The 21482-nt window shown below is 40.6% G+C and overlaps 1 protein-coding gene across 2 annotated transcripts in view; it reads right to left on the reverse strand.

Moving 5' to 3' along the window:
- Nucleotides 1–21482, reverse strand: part of MAD1L1 (mitotic arrest deficient 1 like 1) — a 351438-nt gene that overhangs the window by 328827 nt on the left and 1129 nt on the right. For both annotated transcript variants that reach the window (XM_027738492.2, XM_039383691.1), the window contains exons 2-9: nt 21179–21332; nt 19784–19924; nt 17857–18036; nt 16948–17072; nt 16169–16250; nt 14951–15081; nt 13659–13773; nt 13036–13097 (exon numbers count right to left, since the gene is read on the reverse strand). In XM_027738492.2, coding sequence (XP_027594293.1) covers nt 13036–13097; nt 13659–13773; nt 14951–15081; nt 16169–16250; nt 16948–17072; nt 17857–18036; nt 19784–19924; nt 21179–21328 — 986 coding nt within the window. In that variant the 5' untranslated portion in view covers nt 21329–21332. The remainder of the gene's footprint in view (nt 1–13035; nt 13098–13658; nt 13774–14950; nt 15082–16168; nt 16251–16947; nt 17073–17856; nt 18037–19783; nt 19925–21178; nt 21333–21482) is intronic.

Consider the following 21482-nt stretch of genomic DNA (forward strand, 5'->3'; position numbering starts at 1 on the left):
ATTTTTATTTTGCAACCCTTACAACCTTAGACACAAAAATGCAGTTATTTTAACAATGTGTATTACCAGATGTGTCTGACACTTAGTTACTAACATCACACCACGGAAGTCACTTCTGGCAAACACTTCACTAATATACATCCCAAAACCTCAAAACAGAATGTCTGACTCTACAGCAAAGAGCTGACTTAAAGTTTCCCCCAATATTGGACACTGTTAAGGTTCAGCTTGACAGGGTGCTGGGCCATCTTGTGCAGACCAGGCTTTTACCATGAAAGGCTGAACCAGGGGATCTTCAAGGTCCCTGCCAACCTGATATTCTACGGTTCTGTGAAACTCTACTGACCTGGACACTGAAAGTAACAGAACAGGATACAAAAACCAGATGGATAAAAAAAGGAAAAAAAGCTATTTTAACTATCTAACTATAGTCAAAAGATACTGAGAAACAGCATGTTTATCTTTAGCAGCTGCCATAAGCCACAAAGACAGGAGCACACACATTTCCAAGACCTATGTCTACCCAATTAGAAAAAAAACCTAATTCAGACCACTTTTTCACTCTTCCTCTCTACCAGCCTTGCAAATATATCAGTTATTACAAAGTGCCAACTGCATTTCCCCTTGCCAGCTACTTGCAGACAGGTGAGCCAATAGGTGTTGTGTGACCTTGACAAGTGGGCCAGCTCTCCAGAAGGCAGGTGATGTCTTTGCCAAAGTCACACTGGAAACCATCAGGCCTAAATGAAAGGCTTGTCACAAAATAGGCTTGATGCCATCAACCTTGGCTGCTACATTTGCAGAAAACCACCTGAAGCCACAAAGCTTTATCTCTGGGAATACAAAGAGCGCAGAGTCGGAAATGTTACTTTCAAACACACTAGCAAAACTGAGGAAAACAAAATTCATAACTAGGTCAAAGCATCATCTTCTGAAGGCAGGCAATAGCAGAGCTGTGAAGGAGCCCTGTCCAAGCTAACTGATGAACAGCTGACTCCTCTAACTGAGGATACTGATACTGAACATATTCTCAGTCAAAGCCAGACACCCTATTACTATCCTCTGTAGAAAAGTTAGCAGGATTTCAAGCCATTACTGAAGAGCTTGATGTGTGTCACAGCAAGAGGATGATCGTTTCATTGAAACAGAAAATAAATCAACTTGGTCAGCGGGGAATAACTCAAGAAAATCCAGAATTTCATATTCCTTCCTACCCAAAAGATTGATCTTCCCTTTCACTACACTGTTCATTTCAGAGTATCTCTGGAAATGAATTTAAACACGTAATGAGAATTCAAAAGCAATTCCAACAGGAACAACTTGTGCCAGAAAATGGTTCCTGCAATAGTCGCCCATTACTCCCTGCAAAGAACTGCAGCAATTGTTAACTCTGCTGACAGGACAGTTGAGAATAATGCAGAGAAAAGGAGTCAGGAAGGATTGAGTCCAAGTGGTACTAGAAAAGGAGAGAAGAGATGCTCGAAATCTCAAGTAAATACATTTCTAGAAAAGCCAAAACTGTACCCACATTGCAAGGTTAGGCTCTCTGACAGATCTGTTTCTGCTTAAAGCAAGAGGCAGCAAAAGTTGAGAGCAGCTTCACTGTGCAGAGGTTTCAAACACATCATTCAAAATGTATCATCCTCTTACAACAATGCCATTCTGCAAGACATGGTTTCATCAGAAAAAAAACCACATTTTGCTGCCACATGATGACCAAAACACGGGCAGAACATTTATTTTAAAGAACAAGCTTTGCCAATGCACTCCCAGAATTTTACTTCAGGGAAGGGAGGGAAAGAAGGTTCCACACACCTCTACCTCTTAACTGCCTTGGCTATGTGGAATAGTTGGCATGTTTTATCTCCTTTCTGCTGAGAAGGCCTGGCTGCATTTCCTGCAAGCTGTTCTAACCCCAGTGAAAGCTTCATTTGAAAACAGAAGCCCTGAGCTCTTATTTCAGGTGTTCAGGTCAGCACTTTGAAAACAACCTCCAGACAGTGATTCTGAGTGGTCATTAAATACAGGGACCCACTCAGCCCTCAACACCTCCCACCTTTGCTTTCAAAATGGGAAGCTTTCCAATTATCACAGGCCCAGTGCTCTTGCCAGCCTGATGCAATGTCTGCCCTCCCTCAGGCAGCTCACTTCAGGCTGGTGTTTTTAGGTTAAGACAAAAAACACTTTTCATTTTGTCTCAAACAGAAAAAGGCATCGTTTATATAAACAGTGGCAATTTAGGAAGCTCACTTCTCTCTAATAACTTTACAACTTTGTTGAACATTGAAATAAGAAACATTATAGCTGAAAGCAAAACATTTTTCTATTTATCCTGTGCACATACCACATAATAGCTCCAATCTGTGAGAGTTTTTACTTTTTAAAAGGGATGAAGGGCACCAACTGAAAATCTTTATGCTTATGTAAAATTCATACTGTTGAGAGTTAACAGACTTCCATTCTAAAAAAGTTTGCTTCAGGTCTTGCACATTAGTCTGGATTTTCCTATCTAGCCCAGGATCCCATTGACACAGGACCAGAGATGGATGAGTAAATAATCCAATCCACCATGCTAATTTCCATGCTATAAGTTATTTTAGAATACAAACAACACTTATGTAATCAGAGTTAGTCCAAGAGAACCTTGAGGCATTTATCACATTAATCTTTTAACTCACTAACATTTCAAGTTCACTGTGCCCTTTAAGAAATGTTGGAAAACATTGTACAGTGCTTCTCTCCAAGCAGTGCATGGACAAAGGTATATTTACAAGCATATTCCCTCTAGTAAAGTAGCTGGTGAGGAAAGAGAATAGAGCCCAGGTAAACACATGCTTTGGTCAAAAATATTCACTTGCAAAGAAGTCCCAAGGGAGGAAAGATTGGAATTTAAGGACAAAGTTTACATAATAATATCACAGGGTACATAAGTAAGCTTGTCAGAACAGGAGCATTTAAACAATGCTAAAAAACTGAAGCAGTTTAATGTTCATACATTTCCAGTTTTCTCCCGCCCCTTGTTGGTGTTGTTATGCTGTAAAGTACAATTAAAACTGAAAATCAGACCCCTCCTGGCTGATCCACTGCAGAACTTCCTCCTGCACCAATGACAAAACAAAATCAGATGATTAAAGCAGCCCCTTCCCAGTTCCCATCAGAAGTACAAATCCATGTTCTAGGGTGAAGCACTGATGAGGTTAAGCACTAACCAGGAGTCACATTCAAAACATCATCAAGATAACCTGCACCAAACACACTCAGAAAAGCTTCTCAGATGATACAAATCATATTTTGGTCTTATCTGCACTGACAGATAAGCTCTTCTTAATAGTTCAGCGCATTTTTCAGCAAACTGCTTATTTCTCCACACGAACAAAGGTCAGCTGCTCTCATGCTTCAGGTCCCTGGCCACAGCTGTTGTTCTGCGTGGGCAGGAAGATGGACATGGTCTAACTTTCACTCATTAACCCCCAAATTCCCCTTCCCCACCTCCAGTTTTCAGAACCCTGGTATTAAATAAAGCCTGCAATTCCAAACTAAAATGCACCATTCCCCTCTGCCTACTCATGTGCCCGTTCCCCTGCTTACAGATTGGCACATACACATTCAGAGGACAGTGGGACTCAAAAGGACCTTCTGGCTTAGGTCCTATCTAGTTCTTTGCTGTCATGAACTCAAATATCTCTTCCTGTAGAGCAGTAGTTTGGGTACTTTTAACTCCACTGAAAGCTGCATTCAGAACTTTAGTCTTCCTACAAGTTAGAACCTCCTTCTAGCTGCATTCATGGCAGAGTTACAGTGACTTGATTTAAATGCCAATGCAAGTTTTAAGGAAAGCTGGTTCTTTTTCTCACTGGTATGGACTCCCCCCTTCCTTCTCCTCCCTTCTATCCATGTATCTCCTGGCAGCAGTTTCATCTCCCACCAGACTCTGCCAGAGGCTGTTCCATTCAGCACTGGTTCAGTGGGCTCTCAGGCTCCTTCCAGCAACCCCTTTCTGCATTCCCACTATCTTCCCCCACACTGGGTGACCAGAACTCCCAGAAGCATCTGCCAGACCATCCATAGAGGACTTGAACACCTTCACCTCCATGGAAGTTTTTCTCCTGGTGCATCCTGTGTGTGAGAAAGAACAGCCACCACTGCAAACAAGCACAAAGCCCTTCCAGTTCTTTCCAGTGCATGTGCTCCATTTTAGAAAAGATGTTTGCATTCAGCTCCCAATTCCATGGAGCACTGTGCCTTATTTCCTTGAATTTTGTCCCACTTCTGCACTCTAATCCTTAGGGTCACTCAGTTCTGCATATCCAGCTTTTGTGTATTTATGAATCCTCTGAACTTGGCATCATTAGCCAAGTTTTATCAGAGCACACCAAATTTTTGCACCAAAACCATTAATAGAAATACTAAATAAAGCAGATCCTGAGGCTAATCTTTGAGGAATTCCACTTATCCTTGCATTTTCCTTCCAACAATACTAAATCTATCCCTGCTTAAACAATTCCTTATACATCCTACAATTCTATTAATTTCCTTCTTCTCCCACATGATTTATACTTTCCCAAATGGTTCTCTTCTTTCAGTGAAGTTCAAATAAATAAGACTTACTGTGATTTATTCCATAAGATAATCAATTCTCTAGACAAAGAAAGTTGGTACATTAGTCTGGCACAATCCATCTTGGTATTTCTTGATCCAATGAAGAAGGGAGGTTCCCTGACCTGCAGCTAAAGGCCATGCCCAGGAGTACAAGGGCCCATACAGGAGTTTGAATCCTTACATTTGCATTTTGGTTTGCTTCTGTTCAGAGAAGACCTGTCCATTTTGAAAAAGGTTTTGAAAAAGCATTACTATGCTAAAACAAAATCCTCTCCAATAAGTATGTACAGGATGTACACTTTTGTTTAAGAGTTTCCTTGCAAACCCAAAACTTCGGGGCTAAATGAGGTATAATACACTGAGCATCTAAGGGAGAGGGGAGGCAGAGCACATTGACAGCCCCAGCAGAAAATTTAGAGCTGAAATACTGAAAGATGCTAAAATGAAAATGGAAAGGTAAAATTAAAAATGAGCTGGAGATTATAGTGGTTATTGGTTTTGTGGAAATGATCAAATGAGAGGCTGAATAAAAATCAAGCACAAGCATTTGAGCTGTCTGACAGGAGCAAACCATCCCCTTGCTGATTAGTCTCTGCTATTTAAATGATAATTTCACTTTAAGGCAAACAGGGCTGCTTAATGCAAGGAAAGTGGCTCGTTATAAAAGTGTCTGTATTTTTGAAAGCTTCTCCTTCACAGCAGAGTGAGCACCGAAGTTCAAGCCATTTACACATAACATGGGTCACTACATGCTGGAAGGAAACAACTTCTACCCAACTGTTTTCCAACAGTGTTTCAAACTATACTTGCAGGAAATATGGCAGCAACTCAAAATGAAGTGTCTGACTGGTAAGTCCCCCGTGGCAAATGAATCACTTGCTATGCAGTAGACAACACCAGCACACATTTCTAAAACCACTCCTGATCCTCGTGGAAAAAGAGCCTTGAGTTTACTGTTTTGGGGAATGCACCTTATATTCAAGCTAGGGTAATACTCTATATTCTAATAAAAAGAGTCAATGGAAAAAGAAGTGATAATTTTCATTAAAAAAAATGGTCTATTGGCATCCTCACTTCCAAAATAAAGTTCTTATAACCCTAGTAAGAAAGGTCCATCTTTTCTTTGATGTCATTATTCTCCACCGAACTCCTGTAGTTAAACTACTGAAGTTCCTCAAATATTCCTCCACCAAAGAAGATGGACAGTGTGCTAAGCTATTGCTCAACACTATTTTCTGTCTCCAGAATTATGGATCTGTGATCCCAGGAAGACAATCTCTTGAACTGTTCCCAGAGCTTTGAAATGCAAAGCAAGGACAGAGATATTTTTGATCTGAGCTTGCTTACTTCTTGCTCTGATTCTCTGATTATACATTACAGCCTCAGTCTGCCCCGTTGTCAGGTGCTCATCCCTTATGTTTTACAGCCTTCCTATCTCTCCTTTAGCCTCCAGACTTATTAACTCTGATGTATTCAAACGGAAATAAAAGGCATTAATGGCAAAGGAGAAAGAACACTAATAATTTTTGAACATCAGAGATAAGTACAGCGTTTTTTAGAGAAAATTAATATCAGATAGGAAAACATGGCAGGAAGCTCTGCCCAGCATTTCAGTGAAGAACTGTCAGACACAGACCTGCAATATTTTAAGGTATCTATGAAAAGAGGCCCAGATGGTTGCCATATTAAAATTAAGTGGATCGACCCCATGAGAATGGGAGAAGACTAAACTCTGGCTAAAGCACAGATTTGACACCACACTTCCAAACATCATATTTAAATGCATTATTCCCAACACCTAAACGAGGCCTGAAATCTGCATCTGACTGCTCTGAAGCCTGGAGCTTCAGAATCTGAGATTACAAAGGAGCATTTTCTCCCTACCAGGCATGATACACATTCTGTCAAGGAAAGCTAAAACCCAGGGCAGCGTGGAAAGTGAAGAATAATGTACATTTTAAAATAAGATAACAGAATGAAGAACAGAAGAGCTTAGAGCAATATTCCACCATATGCTGCACGTCACATTCAATAGGTGACAGCTTCCTCCAAGACTTCTCCATGTAAAGAACAGTGGCTTTGGCACACGTACAATCAGTGCAAGACAACCACAAATAGTTTTCTCTTTAAACTTGTACCTCACTCTCTCTAAAGCCAAAGATCCCCTTTGGAACTGTTCAGGTACTTCTCCCTCAAGAAGACTTTAAATGCTACTAAGGCAGTGCTTTCATCTTTCACACATAAGTCCTACAAACACTGAGCACGTAACCTTTTTTTCTGTATAAACAATGATTACCCTCATCATCCCTTCCAAATCTGGCTGCTCCTTGACACGTCCCTTTCCCCACTTTGGAACCACACAGGTATTTATGCACCTACAGAGGAAACCTGATGAAGGAAGGGAAGGTTGTTTCCCATTCTAGATTGCTTTTTTGCTCTGCAGGGCGACCTCTTTCAGCTGCAGAGCTCACAGACCACAAGGTACCATTTCTCAAACCTTCAGCTTCAGTGGAATGCAAACACTAAAATGCAATACTGTGCTTATAGAGGACAAGAGCAGATAATCTGTCCATGAGGTAGGCTGACACCTCATAACTATAAAAGTTTCTCTAATAAGCATAGTGCTTTTTTGGTGTTGTTTTGGTTTTTGTTGTTTGATGTGAGGTTTTTAAATTAATGTTTCCCCCTGCATAGTTTATATCTCCCTATTGGGCACCCTGGGAATTCCCACTGTGAGGAGACAGTTCGTTTTACACTGGGAATCTTGTAAACAGCAGTCATGCAATTTTCAGTCTGTTCACAGATCATAAATTACAACTAGTTATAAAAAACTTAAACATACAACATGAAATTTCAATATCCTCATACTATGCTAATCCTAATTTTATCCTCCAATTAGGGACACAGCTCTAAAGCTGGGGGCTACCAGTAGCCAACTCAAACAAACCCAACCCCTAACTGCCCCCTAAAAAAGAAATTAGCACTTCAGGTCAGTGGTACAGTTACAGAGGGCAGCCAGCATCAAATGCTTTTAATTAGATTGATTTCTTGCTTGGTGACAAAAGACCACAGGGTTACAATAGGCTATCCAGTAAAAATACTTGCTCCACTATGGAGAGATCATGCCAGAATTACAGCATTACTGGAACTAGCAACAGTAACCCCCAGTCTTGTCTTGATTGGTTGCTGTTAATTAAGTATCCAGAATAACATGAGTAATTCAAATTATTTCAACATGCACTGCTTTGTATATCTGTCAACAGATTTTTTTTTTTAAACCAGTAACCACTTACTCATAATGGACATTCAGAGAAAGATAAATTACTACCTTGTGAGAAAGGAAAAGATTATGAGCTTCATTCACTACTGCAAAGATATTCAATGCCTTGTATGGAAGAGAGCACACAGTAGCTAAGCATAGTTAATCAAGATTCAAAAAGGAAAGTAGAGAACTCCAATATTCTCCCTTCTCTTCTATTCACTGAAAAAAAAAAGAGAACTAATCCACCACTAAATGCAGAATCAAGAAATCTGATTCCCTTTTCCCACCCTCTCTCCTCCCTTCCCCCAACTCCAAAAGCAGAATGTGCATAGAAGGACTTCCCGTACTGAGTGTAGCACCTGGGTAATTACGAATTACAACTGTGCAAACCACTGTACTAAATAGAGATGCCTGCCACTTAATTAAACCCTTTCTTAGAGAGGAAATGCATGCACATTCACACTATCTCCTCCTCTTAATTGGTCTCAGACATTGCAGGAAGTTATCCCCAAGATTTGTCAGCCAGCCAACCCACAGATGTTTGAGAAAGAAAACCAGGTCAGCATTAACAGGTTCACTTCTTCTGCTCGAGGCACAGGTCAGCAGATCAGTGTCTGCTGTCTGCAGCTGGCAGGCTCCACCTCGGGAAAATGGTCCTTAAGCACTGGCCTGAATTCCTGTCAAACGTGCACTTCTCTTCACAGGCCTGGAGGGCGAGCACACCAAACAGCCATGGCAGCTTAATGTGATACCGTGGCTGCAGCCAGCTGGATCGACCCTGCAAACTGAAGGACACTACAGGCACTCTCCAAACCTGGGCTCCACTAAACTCAGAGTCCCTCCAGATGAGCCTCACGCCATCAGCACCAGGGGGCCAAGACCTGCCCTAGAACAGAACCACAGTGAGATGCGACTCAAGAACATCCAAGCCTGTGACTGGAGTCTCAGAGCTCCACAGAAGAGTCCAAGCACACTTCTCTCTGATATATCAGCCTCATCTTATTTCCTTCCTGTATTCCACAGCCCCTTCAGAAAACGATATCTGATCTCTCCACTGTGCCCCTGTGATGGAAAAAACTGAAATGATTCTGAGGAGTACTGTGAACAAAAGCTTTTGCTTTATCCCACACACAAACATCAGTCCTGAGCTGACAGCACTACTGGCAACAGAAAATGGTGCTCCAAAAAGTAAAGACCCAGTTAAGTAGGTCACGATCAATATATTTGATCATTGATATAAAATAATTCTGCTGTGTTTACAAAGATCTTTGAGCCCAGCAGGTGAATATGTAAAATCTTCATATAGTCACTACTTCCGATTGAAGAAAAAAAAAAAACCAACTAACAAACAAAACCCCACCAAATAAACCCCACTTCATACATTACTATTTATTCTACCAAAAAAGGAAAAAAAGCTGTTGTTCGTGGCCCACCTGTCAGCCTTCACCAATTTGTGCAGCTTTTCAGCCAAATTTCAACCTTTCAAAACTTGCAATCTTCTGCCACTTTCGGAAAAACACAGACAAATTTAGCATTAAACCTTGTAAGCTGCTATCAATGACTATCAGTACATTCAGTATCTGAGTTACTGCCTCATCTTTAACCCATACCTGAAGGACACCTTTTACATCACTCTGTACTCCAGGCTGCATCTGTTTATGGGTAGCAAAATCACCTGACTAATTCATTAGAGGACGAAAGCAACATCAACCAAACACAGACAAACAGCAGCAAAACAGGCTTATCTAGATTAATAGCTCATAGAACAAGAACTCTCATTTTTTATTTGGGCATATTCTACATGCTGCAGAGGGGAAGGTTGGAACAACAACAGTGCTGCTCCAAGAATGGAATTCCAAGGCTTGGGGTGGGGAGAAAAGAAGCAGGCTGTGAAAAACTCCTATTAAACAAGAGAAAAATGAAGAGCATGGGGTGTGAGTACAAACAGAGTTGGTTAGAAAAATACTTTATTCTGTATTCCACCAGACAAATCAGCACAAATCTTTTTCATACCAAGTTACAATCCTGAGTACTGGGCAAGGAGACAGCGACTGCGTGCGTGTAGCATTAAACAGATTTTAAAGGTTCTGACAGGAGCAATTAGCGGTTTTCCCCTAGGCTAGCTGCCCCGCTGATGGATTCCCACCAGGATGAGGTTCCCAGGCTGGAGCAGGATCCCGTTTGCTCCCGCAGCAGGAGAAAGGGCGCCATCTCCTGGGTGCTTTTGCGCACTGTCACCCAAATAAAGCCGCCGCCACCTCACCCAAAACCTTCCTGAAATACTTTTCTGATAAATTACATGATGTTTAGCGGCAGTCAAGGAATTATCTGGAAAAATATCTCTAAGCTACTAGTCCAACTCTGAAAATACAACCGAGTCTGTCACAATTAACACAGTTTGTCAGTGCAACAACTCAACTACACGAATACTGGATTTTGAAGAAATACAAACTATATCAGGACATCCTGGAGAGAGAGAGAGTAGAAGAAGCTTGTTTTCTTGACATAGCCCTTTCTTAATAACAAATTCCTATAAGAACCATGCATAAATATCCTTCTCTAGGGCAGTAAACTCCAAAATAAATAAAACTTCCTACTCGCAGAGTGAGAATTTCAACATTTTGTGGTTTTTTCCCCTTTACAGTTGAAACCAATCCTACAGCTGGAATATCAAGCCAGAGCAACACATGACAAACGCATGAAAATCCCTGGCAGCATAGCAGTAACGTACAAAAAAGTCCTACATCCACAGTAAAAACCAGAGCCAACTGTACTGCACAGTAGGCAGTAAGAAGCTCAAGAAATCAAAAGTAATTGAACACAAAAAAGATTATATAGATTTATAGTGTGTACACGTGAACCACATATATAGCTATGATGTGTACTATTTTATTATCTGGCTATTGTGCAGCTTACAGGGATATTATGCTCTAGAGCTAGAGCTGTCTTTGTTTCCACTGTTTATGAGAGAGAAAAGCCCAGGAGCTTACAAGTGGAATCCAGAACTAGCAAACATAAGATTAGCCAGAGTAAACTGTTAATGAACTTGTTTTCCCCCCACAAGGTGAAGCATTATAAACACTTAGTTAGCTCTTTCACTGTCACCAAAAAGAGACCAGTACTAAAAACAGTAGGATTACCACTACACTCCCGAAAGCTGCACCTCCTTCCCGAGTATTATTACATAAAATTACACTGGAAGGGCTGATCGTAAGCCAATCTGACAAAAAGCCTGCTGGGAGCAGGCAATCAGTGAACAGAAACCACTGAGAGCAGACACTGAACAAGCCCTGTGGAAGTGCTGAAGGGAATGAAGAATCATCCTCTCCTACAACACCACACGCTGCTTGCACTCCCCTTACATCCTCTGTACCAATGAAGAACCTGATAAGAAAAGATGAGAAATCCTAATGCCTTCCCTTTTTCCTTGCTTATCTAGTTATTAGCAAACAGCACATTGCTCCAGCTCTTTGGGACAGTCAGCCAACTTGTTCTTATTTTTTTTCTCCTACTATGAGATTGGCAATTAACTCTTCTCAAACTTTCACCAACAGCATTCTCTGGGAACCAACTAGGACAATGATCTCTCATCATCTTCATCTTCCTGACTGAAAATTAACATAATTCATGCTGTAAGAAGTCAGAGCAACAACAAAAAAAAGAAAGACAAGAAAAAAAAAACAATGAGGGAGGCAGGGGGGAATCATCCAGTCCCACTTGCTCCAATTGCATACAAAAGGTGATTTTTCTCAAGAGCAATTCCCCTTTCTGTATGAAAAGGAGACATTAATAGCACTAAACAATATGGCCCAATCAGAAACCTAACACTTCACAGGGAATATTCTGATTTTAAATGAAGGAGTTATTAGACTTCAACAGGCAGAATCACTTGGTTCCATTTCTCTCCCAGTGTGAAATTACCTCGTTAAACCTTTAACAGCTTGAGGTAAGTAAAAAGCTTTTACTCCAATGTCTGATAGGGAAGTTCTGTGAAAAGGATTCCTAGAATTTCTGTCCATAGGAGATTTAGCACAATTCCATTTTCATCTAGATGTATGTGCCCCTCAGCAGACGCAGGAGATAACCTCAAGCATGCTACTTGCCAACCTGCCTCTGGAAGAGTTTCATTGTCCTCATTAAACAGAAAACACTGAGAAAGTTAAGAAGACTTTCCCAAGTTGGAACACAAGTACCTTTTACATGAAGCAACACTGTGCCCAAACCACATGTGCATATCCAAACAATCCCAGCACTGTGCAGACATTGCTCTGCTGTTGGATATGTGTAATGAACAGAATAAAGAGGCAAGTGGCAAAAGGAGGTTCTGCTGTACAAGTTTCAGCTCTGGGCCAACATGAAAAGTGATCTGTGCTATGGTGCTCATGTCAAGACAGTTGTTTACAGAGCAGCATCTCTGCTTTCAGTGTAATAACAATGTAAATATTTAGAGAAAATAGAGCAGTGTTAAAACATGACACACAAAAGCTTCCTAGCAACTCACAAAACTTTCTGCAATGGAAGGAAATGATCAGAAGATGCACCATTTCCAGTCCCTCTTTATACCACATACACAACAGAGACCTTAAAAAGTCTGTTTCAGTGCTCCAGATGTCAGGAGGAGCTGTTATCTACCAGTGCACAGACCAGCTGGTGTTACAAACACCACTGGGAAGTGGGGTTTGACAAAATAACTAATTTAACAACAGTTCTTCAGCTGTTTTAGGGAAGAAAAGTCACAACAGGATCTTATTTTGATAAGCTGATTTGATATCCAGATGTCGAAGGAAATATATTCACAACAATTTGTCACAGGAAAGATACATTCTCTTCTCTGGACATATCCTAAAATTCTTAGAGATTCACTTACTAAGCAAGCAGAATCTCTAACTAAACTGAATGCAACTATAGCCAAAAAGTTCAAAGAACTCAAAACTGAAGCATGGCCTTAGAGACACTGGTCAAGCTGACTTGGTGAAAAACATTTGTTAGTTCCCAAAGATACTTTAAAACAGTGTATATCTTACTTTCTTCCCATATATAACAAAAAGTACTAGAAGAGCTTACACATGAAGAAGAGACAGCAAGAAAGCATGACCAACACACTTCAGAGATCTGAAGATTAGGAGGAAAGTGGTTTAAAAGTCTTACCTCCCTCCAAAGCTGTGAAAACATACCTGATATTTAAGCCAGTGCTCTGGTCCAGTTTCTCCCAGCTTTGTAATTTTGCCAGAAGTTTCTAAAGCAAAGATGAAAAGCAGAGTTAGACACAGATGAATGTTCTAGTAGCTGATTTTCCAGAGTTTTCTCAGATTCCTCCATTCAAAGTCAGTGTCATTCCTTCTTCTGTGGATTTCATGGTCTTATCTAGCACTTTGTCATTCATCTGAGACTCCATTCTGGTCCCACAGCACTTGTGGTGATCAAAGTGGGTATCGAGGTTCTCACCATACACCTGTTCAACACCACCATGCCTGGGCAGAGCCTGACATCATAAAAAGCCTTTCCAGCAGAAGAAATGTGAAAGAGAAACAGCAAGGCCAAAGAAGAGACTATGATGAGATTGTTCTTTACACGAAATTTCCAGCTGAACAACAGAAATCCTTTTGCCTTTTACACCTTCATTGCCATAACTCCCCTCACACTGACTTCTCAGTTTGGGAACGCCTGCTTCGAGCCCATTAATTAAAAGAGATATCACATCTCAACTAACACAACACAGGAAGAGCCTAAAAGTCAGGACAGGCAGTAAAGGAAACCCCCTATTCTGTTCCTCCACCCAATGTTTCCAGCTCCTCACCTCATTTTCCAGTTCCACAGTCACCAGCTGCGCTTGGACCTTCTCATAGCGCTCCAGTTTTCTTTGGAGACCTTCTACCTCCTCTTTCAGCAAGCCATTGTTTTCTTTCATTTCCCTGTGGTGAAGAGAGAGACAACTATTAAAAAGCAATGCAACCCAATTCCCTCCCACAAATTTCCAGATACACACAGAATGACCAGGGAATCATGACATTGTACAGATATTCAATGTTTCACTTCTACAACCTTCACTGCAAAGCCACTGCTCCAAAAAAACCTGAAGTTTTATTGAATTTATTTTTGTCTACTTTAAGTACCATCCTAGTTAAGCCCAAACAACCTGAAGTTTTGTATCTGCTTTACTATTTGACAAAATAAGGGTAGCAGAAGACTCCCAACTCCCCTGCTCAGTCCAGCTGGATGCAGGGCTGGAACACAGCAAGCACTACAGAACTGGATTTTGAGCAAGCATTGAGATTGCTTGGTTTTACTTTAATAGAAGTGTGCAAGGGTGAAATAAAACCATTTAACAACAAATGACCTTTAATCTGTTGATATGTTTCCATGCACAAAAAACAAGCATGGCAAAATTCCAAGATAAACAATTCAAAATGACAATGAAACAACTACAACACCAAAACCAAGGAAAACTACATAATTTTGAAAAAGAAAAAGCTGGCAGGACAACTTGTGTAATTTAAAAAAAAATAAAATAAACCACACACAAAACATTTTTAGGCAAGTTATTTCATAGTACATTTAATTTAACTTTTCAAATCAACTGCTACTTCAGAAATCCAGAAAGCCTACTCTACACCAAGGGCTATATCAGAGTACTTTAGAAACTCAAACAAAACACTTCCTAAACATTATGCTGGAACAAGCCTTTAAAATAGTGGCAACAATAGCTAAGCAAAACCAGTTATTAAAGCAATGTTCAGCTGTCTCTTTTCTCTACAGGGAATTCTTTCCCAAAGTTGTATGGAGTTCATCACTACCTTTAAACATTGAATTTTGTTCTAACAAACAGAAATCACCACCCAGAACAATCAATACACATTCTGTGAGGCTCTTCTGTTCAAGAAGATTCCTCAGATTCTTGTCAAATCCTCTCAAAGAGTAACCATCACAACGCTGCTCAGTTCATATGCATTATTTATAGGAAATATTTAAACTTCCTCCTAAACTTTCCATGTGGAGGCACAGTAGAGGGAATTGAAAGTGTACATCGTGCAGCTGTAGCAAGTACAGAAGAACACAAGATAACCCTCAACAACTGAACTTTTCCTTCACCTGAAGTAGGCGTTTTCCTCCCTGAGTTGGCGCAATTCCCGCTCCATTTTTGGGAAACGAGCCAGTTCTGCCTTCATGTTCTTGACAATTAGAGCATCATGTTCCTGCTGGGAGAACTTCTGCTCCAGATCCTAGAAAACGTGGGATGACAAGAGGACATCAGTGATTAAGTTGAAACTTGTAAGAACTATTTCTGCATTGTACTTTTTAAGCTCAGATCAAGGACTTGAATGAAGTTGGAAGGGAACTCAGTAGGAACATCTGCTCCAATTCACTGCTCAAAGCAGCCCAGGTGTTACACCTGCTTACCCTAAGTTCATAACAAAAACAGCCTCTGCTAATCATTAAAAAGACCTTTTCCTACCCACTTAACCAAATCTGTGATTTTCTTATCCTCTGTCTCTCCATCAATGAACTGCATAGAGGGGCATTGAATGGCCTGAAAGAATTAGGAACAAGAAGAAACACAAATGTGCATTTTAGCGCTATGTTGCTTTTTTTTTACCACTAAAAACGAAAAAAAAAAAGTTGATTCAGAGCTGTATTGCAGAGTGATATCCTGTTTTCCATCTTTTCATTTCAGTGGAGGGAGTCTCCTCTTGCTGACAATGGTCTGGCTTCACCAGAGGCAATGCCACTGTCAGCACCTGCTCAAACCAAAGTAACTCTCCACAACTACCTGTGCCAGAAAGACAAGTGAAAAACATACAATCCCACCAACCTACATGCTAATTTGGAAGGACATAAAGCATCTCTATACTCCCATTTTAGTCAGTGTGGTTTCGAAAGCTTTACAAGTAACTGCACTTTCTTAAAGAGCTAAACCCAACTTTAGAGGAAGGATTTTCTGGGAAGCAGAAAAGTACTCGTAGTTGCTGGGCTCATCATCCACCATTTGCAAAAAGATCACTCTAGAAGCAATCTCTTGCAAAGCAAACTTGTGCTGTGGCACAAGACCAAAAAGAGCATTCCCCCAGAACCCTGCACAAGGATATAAATCACCTTCTTATAGAGAAAGTTGTTTTTTTTTTTTCAATCAATTGATAAAACAAAGGCAAAGAGTGCCATGTTACAGCTAATTGTAGACAGCCTGGTCCACCCAGTCTCAGCTCTCACTGGCCACCAACTCAGATACATGACAAACTAACCTTTTACTTCTGTCCTTCCACTGAAGGACGTCAAAAACTAAAGCTTTACATAGGTCAAAAAGTTTCTTACCTTAATCTTCTGTTCATACTCTGCCAGTTGGGATTGGTTTGCTTGCAGGGTCTGGATTTGCTGACTTGCCTCTTGCCATTTCCTGTTAGATGCAGACACAAAAAGTATTTAGCATCCAGAAATCATGTACCAGAAACAACCTGCATGCAGAACTCTCTGACAAACATAGTCAAACACTATTAGCAAGGTAAATGTTAATGCTATAGAAGATTTTGTCTCATACAGTTTCACACTCATATCCCCTCTAATTTAGAGACAAAAACATCCACCCATTTTAACAAAGATGCATATTGAAAGAAATCAAAACAAAAAAAAAAAAATCAAGCCACCTTAACTCTGAAAACAACAAATACATACTCAGAGTAAATAAACCTTCACAACTCCAAAACTGAAGAGTTCAATTTAGTAAGCAAGGAAAAACACACTAGTAGCTTTCAACTACCCCTCCACTATGATTTAAGTCTTGATATTTTTGTTCTGTTCAGTCCCTAAAGTTCACATTAGCCTTTCCCACCCACGTGCCTTCTGTTAACTCTCTACCAGGAACATGAGATATCACAGATTTAAAGCTCAAGTTGTGGTTCTTTTCCTCAAGGTACAATTAAATTCCACCTCAGAGTTCCTTTCAAACAACAGTTATAACCTGCACATCCAGATCAAAGAATCCCTTTGAAGAGGGGAAATGAAACGCTGTTGAAAGTTTTCTGAGTGATGACACCTGCACAAGACTCAAGTTTTGTTTGCCTTTTTCTCCCTACAGTCATTCATCCCCTGCTTACTTTTTTTCAACATCCAGCTGTTCCATCAGTTCCTGCTTCTGAGAGTCTTGGCTTGTCATCTGCATCTCTTGGTTCATTATATTCCATTGCAGCTCTGATATTTTCCCTTTTAATACAGTGATTGTCTGAATTAATGGAAGAAAAAAAGCAAAAACATACAAGGCTATGACTCTCCAAGCTGGATATAAGGGATAGTGATATAAATCATTTCCAACTAAAAAGTACAAACACTGACTCTAGAAACAATCCCACTCTCGCAAACCTTCAGACCTGGAAACTTACCTCAAACAAAGGTAAAAGAAAATCATTGAGTAGCTTTCATCTGTCACTCAAATTGTCATTTCCATTACCTGTTACATGAGTGCCCCCAAACTGGCATGAAAAATATCAAGCTTCAAAGTTAGATGATGATAAGTACATATATTAAAGTAAAAAATTATCCCACAACCATTCCAAATGTATTTTGTCTGGGTTTCAAAATTTAAAATGTCTGGGTTTGCCTCAACCAAATACCAGAGGCATTACAGTTCCCTAGAAGTAGAGGTCAGTGGTTTTTAGGATTTTTTTCTAAATATCTTAACTCCAAAGGAAAGCTCGCAGGTCACGTAACCTGACTTTGAACCTTGGTGCTATATGTTGCCTTGCACTTTTTTCCTCCTTCTCCACATCAACTTGTCTAAGAAATCTCCTTCTGATCTGCTCACTTGTGTCTGGGCTTGGTTTGGTTCTAAACTTTGACAGCAAAGACACACACCACCGGGGTTTATTAACTTCCAGGTGATGAACACAGAGATTCCAATTATTTTGTTTGGGCTTTTTTTTTTTTTAATCAAAAGGGGCATTTTCAATTGACAAGAACTGCAAAGTGATCTGAAGCTACGAATGGATTAAAAATTGCTCTGTTCTTACTTCATTAGCTTCAGCTAATTTGCTCTCCTTCTCTTGCAGCTTCTTACTCATTGTCTCCATGCTCTTCTTGTAGGATTTGTTCATCTCCATTTGTTCTTTCAGTTTATTTTCAGCTTCTGTTTCCCTTTCCTGATATTGTTTTATGCGTGTGAGCAGCTCCTGGTTACGGTCGGCCTCTCGCTTGCCAAGGAAAAAAAAAATGCAAAAAGATATAAGAAGAAAGTAGCACAAAGTTGAAGCCATTTTCCCTTCTCCTGTCTTCATTCCTCATCACCATGGCCACCAAGGCATCATCAGACCACAGCTTTAACCTTTAACCTTTTTTTGCATTGGCAAGGCCAAAAATCTTACCAGCAGCAACTCTATGTCAAGAGCTACCCAGGGCAATGGAGCTGGAAAATTAGGAGACAGTCTTCCAAATCTCTTACACTAAGTCATGGCTATGAGAATACAAATGTGGCTTCACACACTCCACTGCACACCCTCCAGCAGATCAGCAGATCTCCAGCAGAAAACATTCTGATCTCCAATTTAAAGCTGGGCCGTGCACAGCAAATTGACTTTCAGAAACTCAGATCTCAACAGTTGGGTTAATAAGAGAAACTTCCCTCTGCAGCTTCTGGAAACTGTATGAGGCCATTTAAAAGAAAAGAAACAGGGTTTAAATGCACAGTTTTATCAACTAATACAATAAATATTTCTGCGCTCTGACCACCTTTCATACACCATTTCAGTTTATTCCTACCACAAATTAATTCTTATTGAAAAAATGCATAGTAAATTGCTTTACTAATCAAAGCAAATCGAGACATGGATTTACATAGTAAACAAGGATTATGCAAAGCAATGTGAGGTTCCTAAAACCTTTATCCACATGACTCAGAAAAACACAGAATCTGAGCAGGGTAATTACCAGAGTGCTGGATTAGTGCTGCTCCCTTTTTTTGTACCAGTATTTCAAGGGTTTCTGTGACTGACTCAGCTACATTCCAGTTTGAACTCTTCCTGGCTTAATCCCACATCACCTGACTTCAGAGGAACAAGGAATTTAGTCACTGACTCGCTATTTCACAACTACACACTAAATCTGTCACCCAGCATCCTTGTAAAATACAACAAAACGTGTTTATAATCAGCCACATATGAGATTTTTATTATGCTACAAGACCCACTGATCTACTGCTTATTCCAGTAAGATCGTTAAGCAAACATATGTGGTCATAAAAGCAGAAACCAATAAAAGCTATTAGTCCCTGAGTGAGGCTCACTGTTTTATCAGTGCAGGCTCCCTTGTGTGACACTGCATGGCTGGCACTATTGCCATTCCAATTAATTACAGTCACACAAACTAAATGCTTGCAATTGTGCCAGCAGAAGTTTAAATTCAGCTAGGAGAAAAATTATTAAATACTTCTGGGGGAAACAAATAGTAAACCCCTTTTATTATTGCTACCCATGATAACTTTAGTGCTAAACTAACAGAACTCAGTGATCAGATCAGGGGTCTGTCAACCTAACAAGGCTTCAAGTGCACACTCTTGTGCACATCAGCAAGTTGGTGCAATGCACTGCAAGGGGATCTGTAGAGCAAAACAGTTGGTGCTGGGAACTTGACACCCACACCACCACCACCTCTGCAGTAAATGCAAACGCAGCAAATGCATTCCAGGAGCATCTACTACAGATTCACTAAAGTCCTGCCCTGAGGACAGGGTCTGTTAGCAGCTGGAGAACACCAGGCTTGCTCCTGGATTGCAGTTTAGCTTCATTCCAAAACAAAGTTGCCTATACACATTCTGAGACATTCCACTGCAAAGCACAGCTCGTGAGAAGTGGAGAGGATAGCCCTGATCCAAACCAAAACACCACTGTAGGTGCTCCACAGGTGTTGTGACTCAGGCCTGTGATCCCAAGCCACCACACTCACCTCATAGTTCCTGGCATTGGTGTTGGCTGCCTTCTCCAGCTCGATGCGAGCTCGTTTGTGGCTGAGCTCCATCTGCATCTTCTCCCGCTCCACCTGCAGCAGCTGGGATTTGGAGTGGATCTGCCCAGCTTGTTCTTCCAACTGGCCAGTTCATGTGTGAAAAGGGACATTGCACCCCATTAACAGCAATAATAAGGCAGGGTGGTGCCTCCCACCCTGTACTGCTTCTGCTGACATTTATGTGCCATTTTACAAAGCACCAGGAAACTATCACCAAGTTTGTTGTTGTTCTCACACCAGCTGCAGTTAGGGAACCACGCCCAAAAACCCCGTATCGAATCAAGGTGAGCTGGAAAGAAATTAATTCCAAGTTCTTCACTCAGAATTCTTCCTTCCATCTCTAGAGATACTCTGACAAAATGTACTTCTCTATCTAAAAAAAGTTTAATTATGAACTCCCAGAGCCTCATAAAAGTAAAAGCAGCTGGCCAAGAAGCACAGATCGTGCTCCCAATAAAATGCAACTGCTGAGCAAAATAACATGTTTTTCTATGACCTCTGCAACATTACACCTCATTTTTTCATTGAAATTACCTTGGAGCACAGACAATACTAACAGAATTCCTCATCTCCTGGTGATGTACATCCAACACACAGGTAATGGAGACTCTACCCAGAGAGCCTCCTCTAACTATCACTGTCACCAGAGATGTAACAGAGACACAAATTGCCTTTTGTCAACATTTCAAATGCAAAGCAGATTTACATTAAAATAAGCAAGCTTATTTTATACCTAGAGACTGAAATAGAAATTATATTAACAGAACAGAGAAACTTCATTTCAGACTAATAAACAGTCCTTAGGATCCAAGATGTCAACTTATTTTACGCTTTATGAGCATGAAGCAGCTAAAAGAAAGAAAAGTAAAAACCACAGGTGGATGCAAACAGAAGTGGACATGAAAGCACAAACTGAACTGTTTGCATATCAAAGCCACACTCCTGTTTGTGTCCAGGCAAAGAAACCTTAAAATTATGAAAAAAAAAAAAAGGTAACAAAGTATCTTACTAGAAAAATGCTAACAGATCTAAAGCTCCTCTGTTCAGCAATATGAAAACAACTTACAATTTAATTTCTTGAGCTGTTTCACAGATATAACTTGCAGGAAATAATTTCAAAGCACCTTTCCCATTCTTTTACAAAACAGAAATAAGTATGTCTGACACTTGAAAAAATTAAGTATTTTCTGGAAAAAATTCAGAATGTTGACCAAAACCAAGCTTCCAAGCTTGTGTGAACATCAGTTTCAGAAAGAATGGTCAGATTTGAATGAAATCAATCCTGATTCCTGGAATCAAAAGGACCACACAAGCACACTGATGAGGACACCTCACCTGCATCCTCTGCTGGTATTGGATCTGCAAGGAGCTTTGAGATGGTCCTGGTGGGGCCAGCCCAGACACCCCCTCCATGCGCTGAGATATGAAGTGGTTGAGGGATTTCAGGGTGGATAAGACAGTGGTGTTATTTTCCAAGTCCTCCATGGCTCTGGAAACAGACAGAGAGAGAAATCACCCAACAGAGCACGCTGCTGGATCCTGGCTGCTCTGCTGAGGAGAGACACGGCACCTGAGGAAACACTCAATGTCTTCCAATTTACAGGGTAAAATCAACCTGCAAATCACTGCAGGTGCATCC

Source organism: Pipra filicauda, unplaced genomic scaffold (assembly GCF_003945595.2).
Source record: "Pipra filicauda isolate LSUMZ 115617 unplaced genomic scaffold, ASM394559v2 scaffold31_size4109673_pilon, whole genome shotgun sequence".
In the NCBI taxonomy this organism is placed as follows: Eukaryota; Metazoa; Chordata; class Aves; order Passeriformes; family Pipridae; genus Pipra; species Pipra filicauda.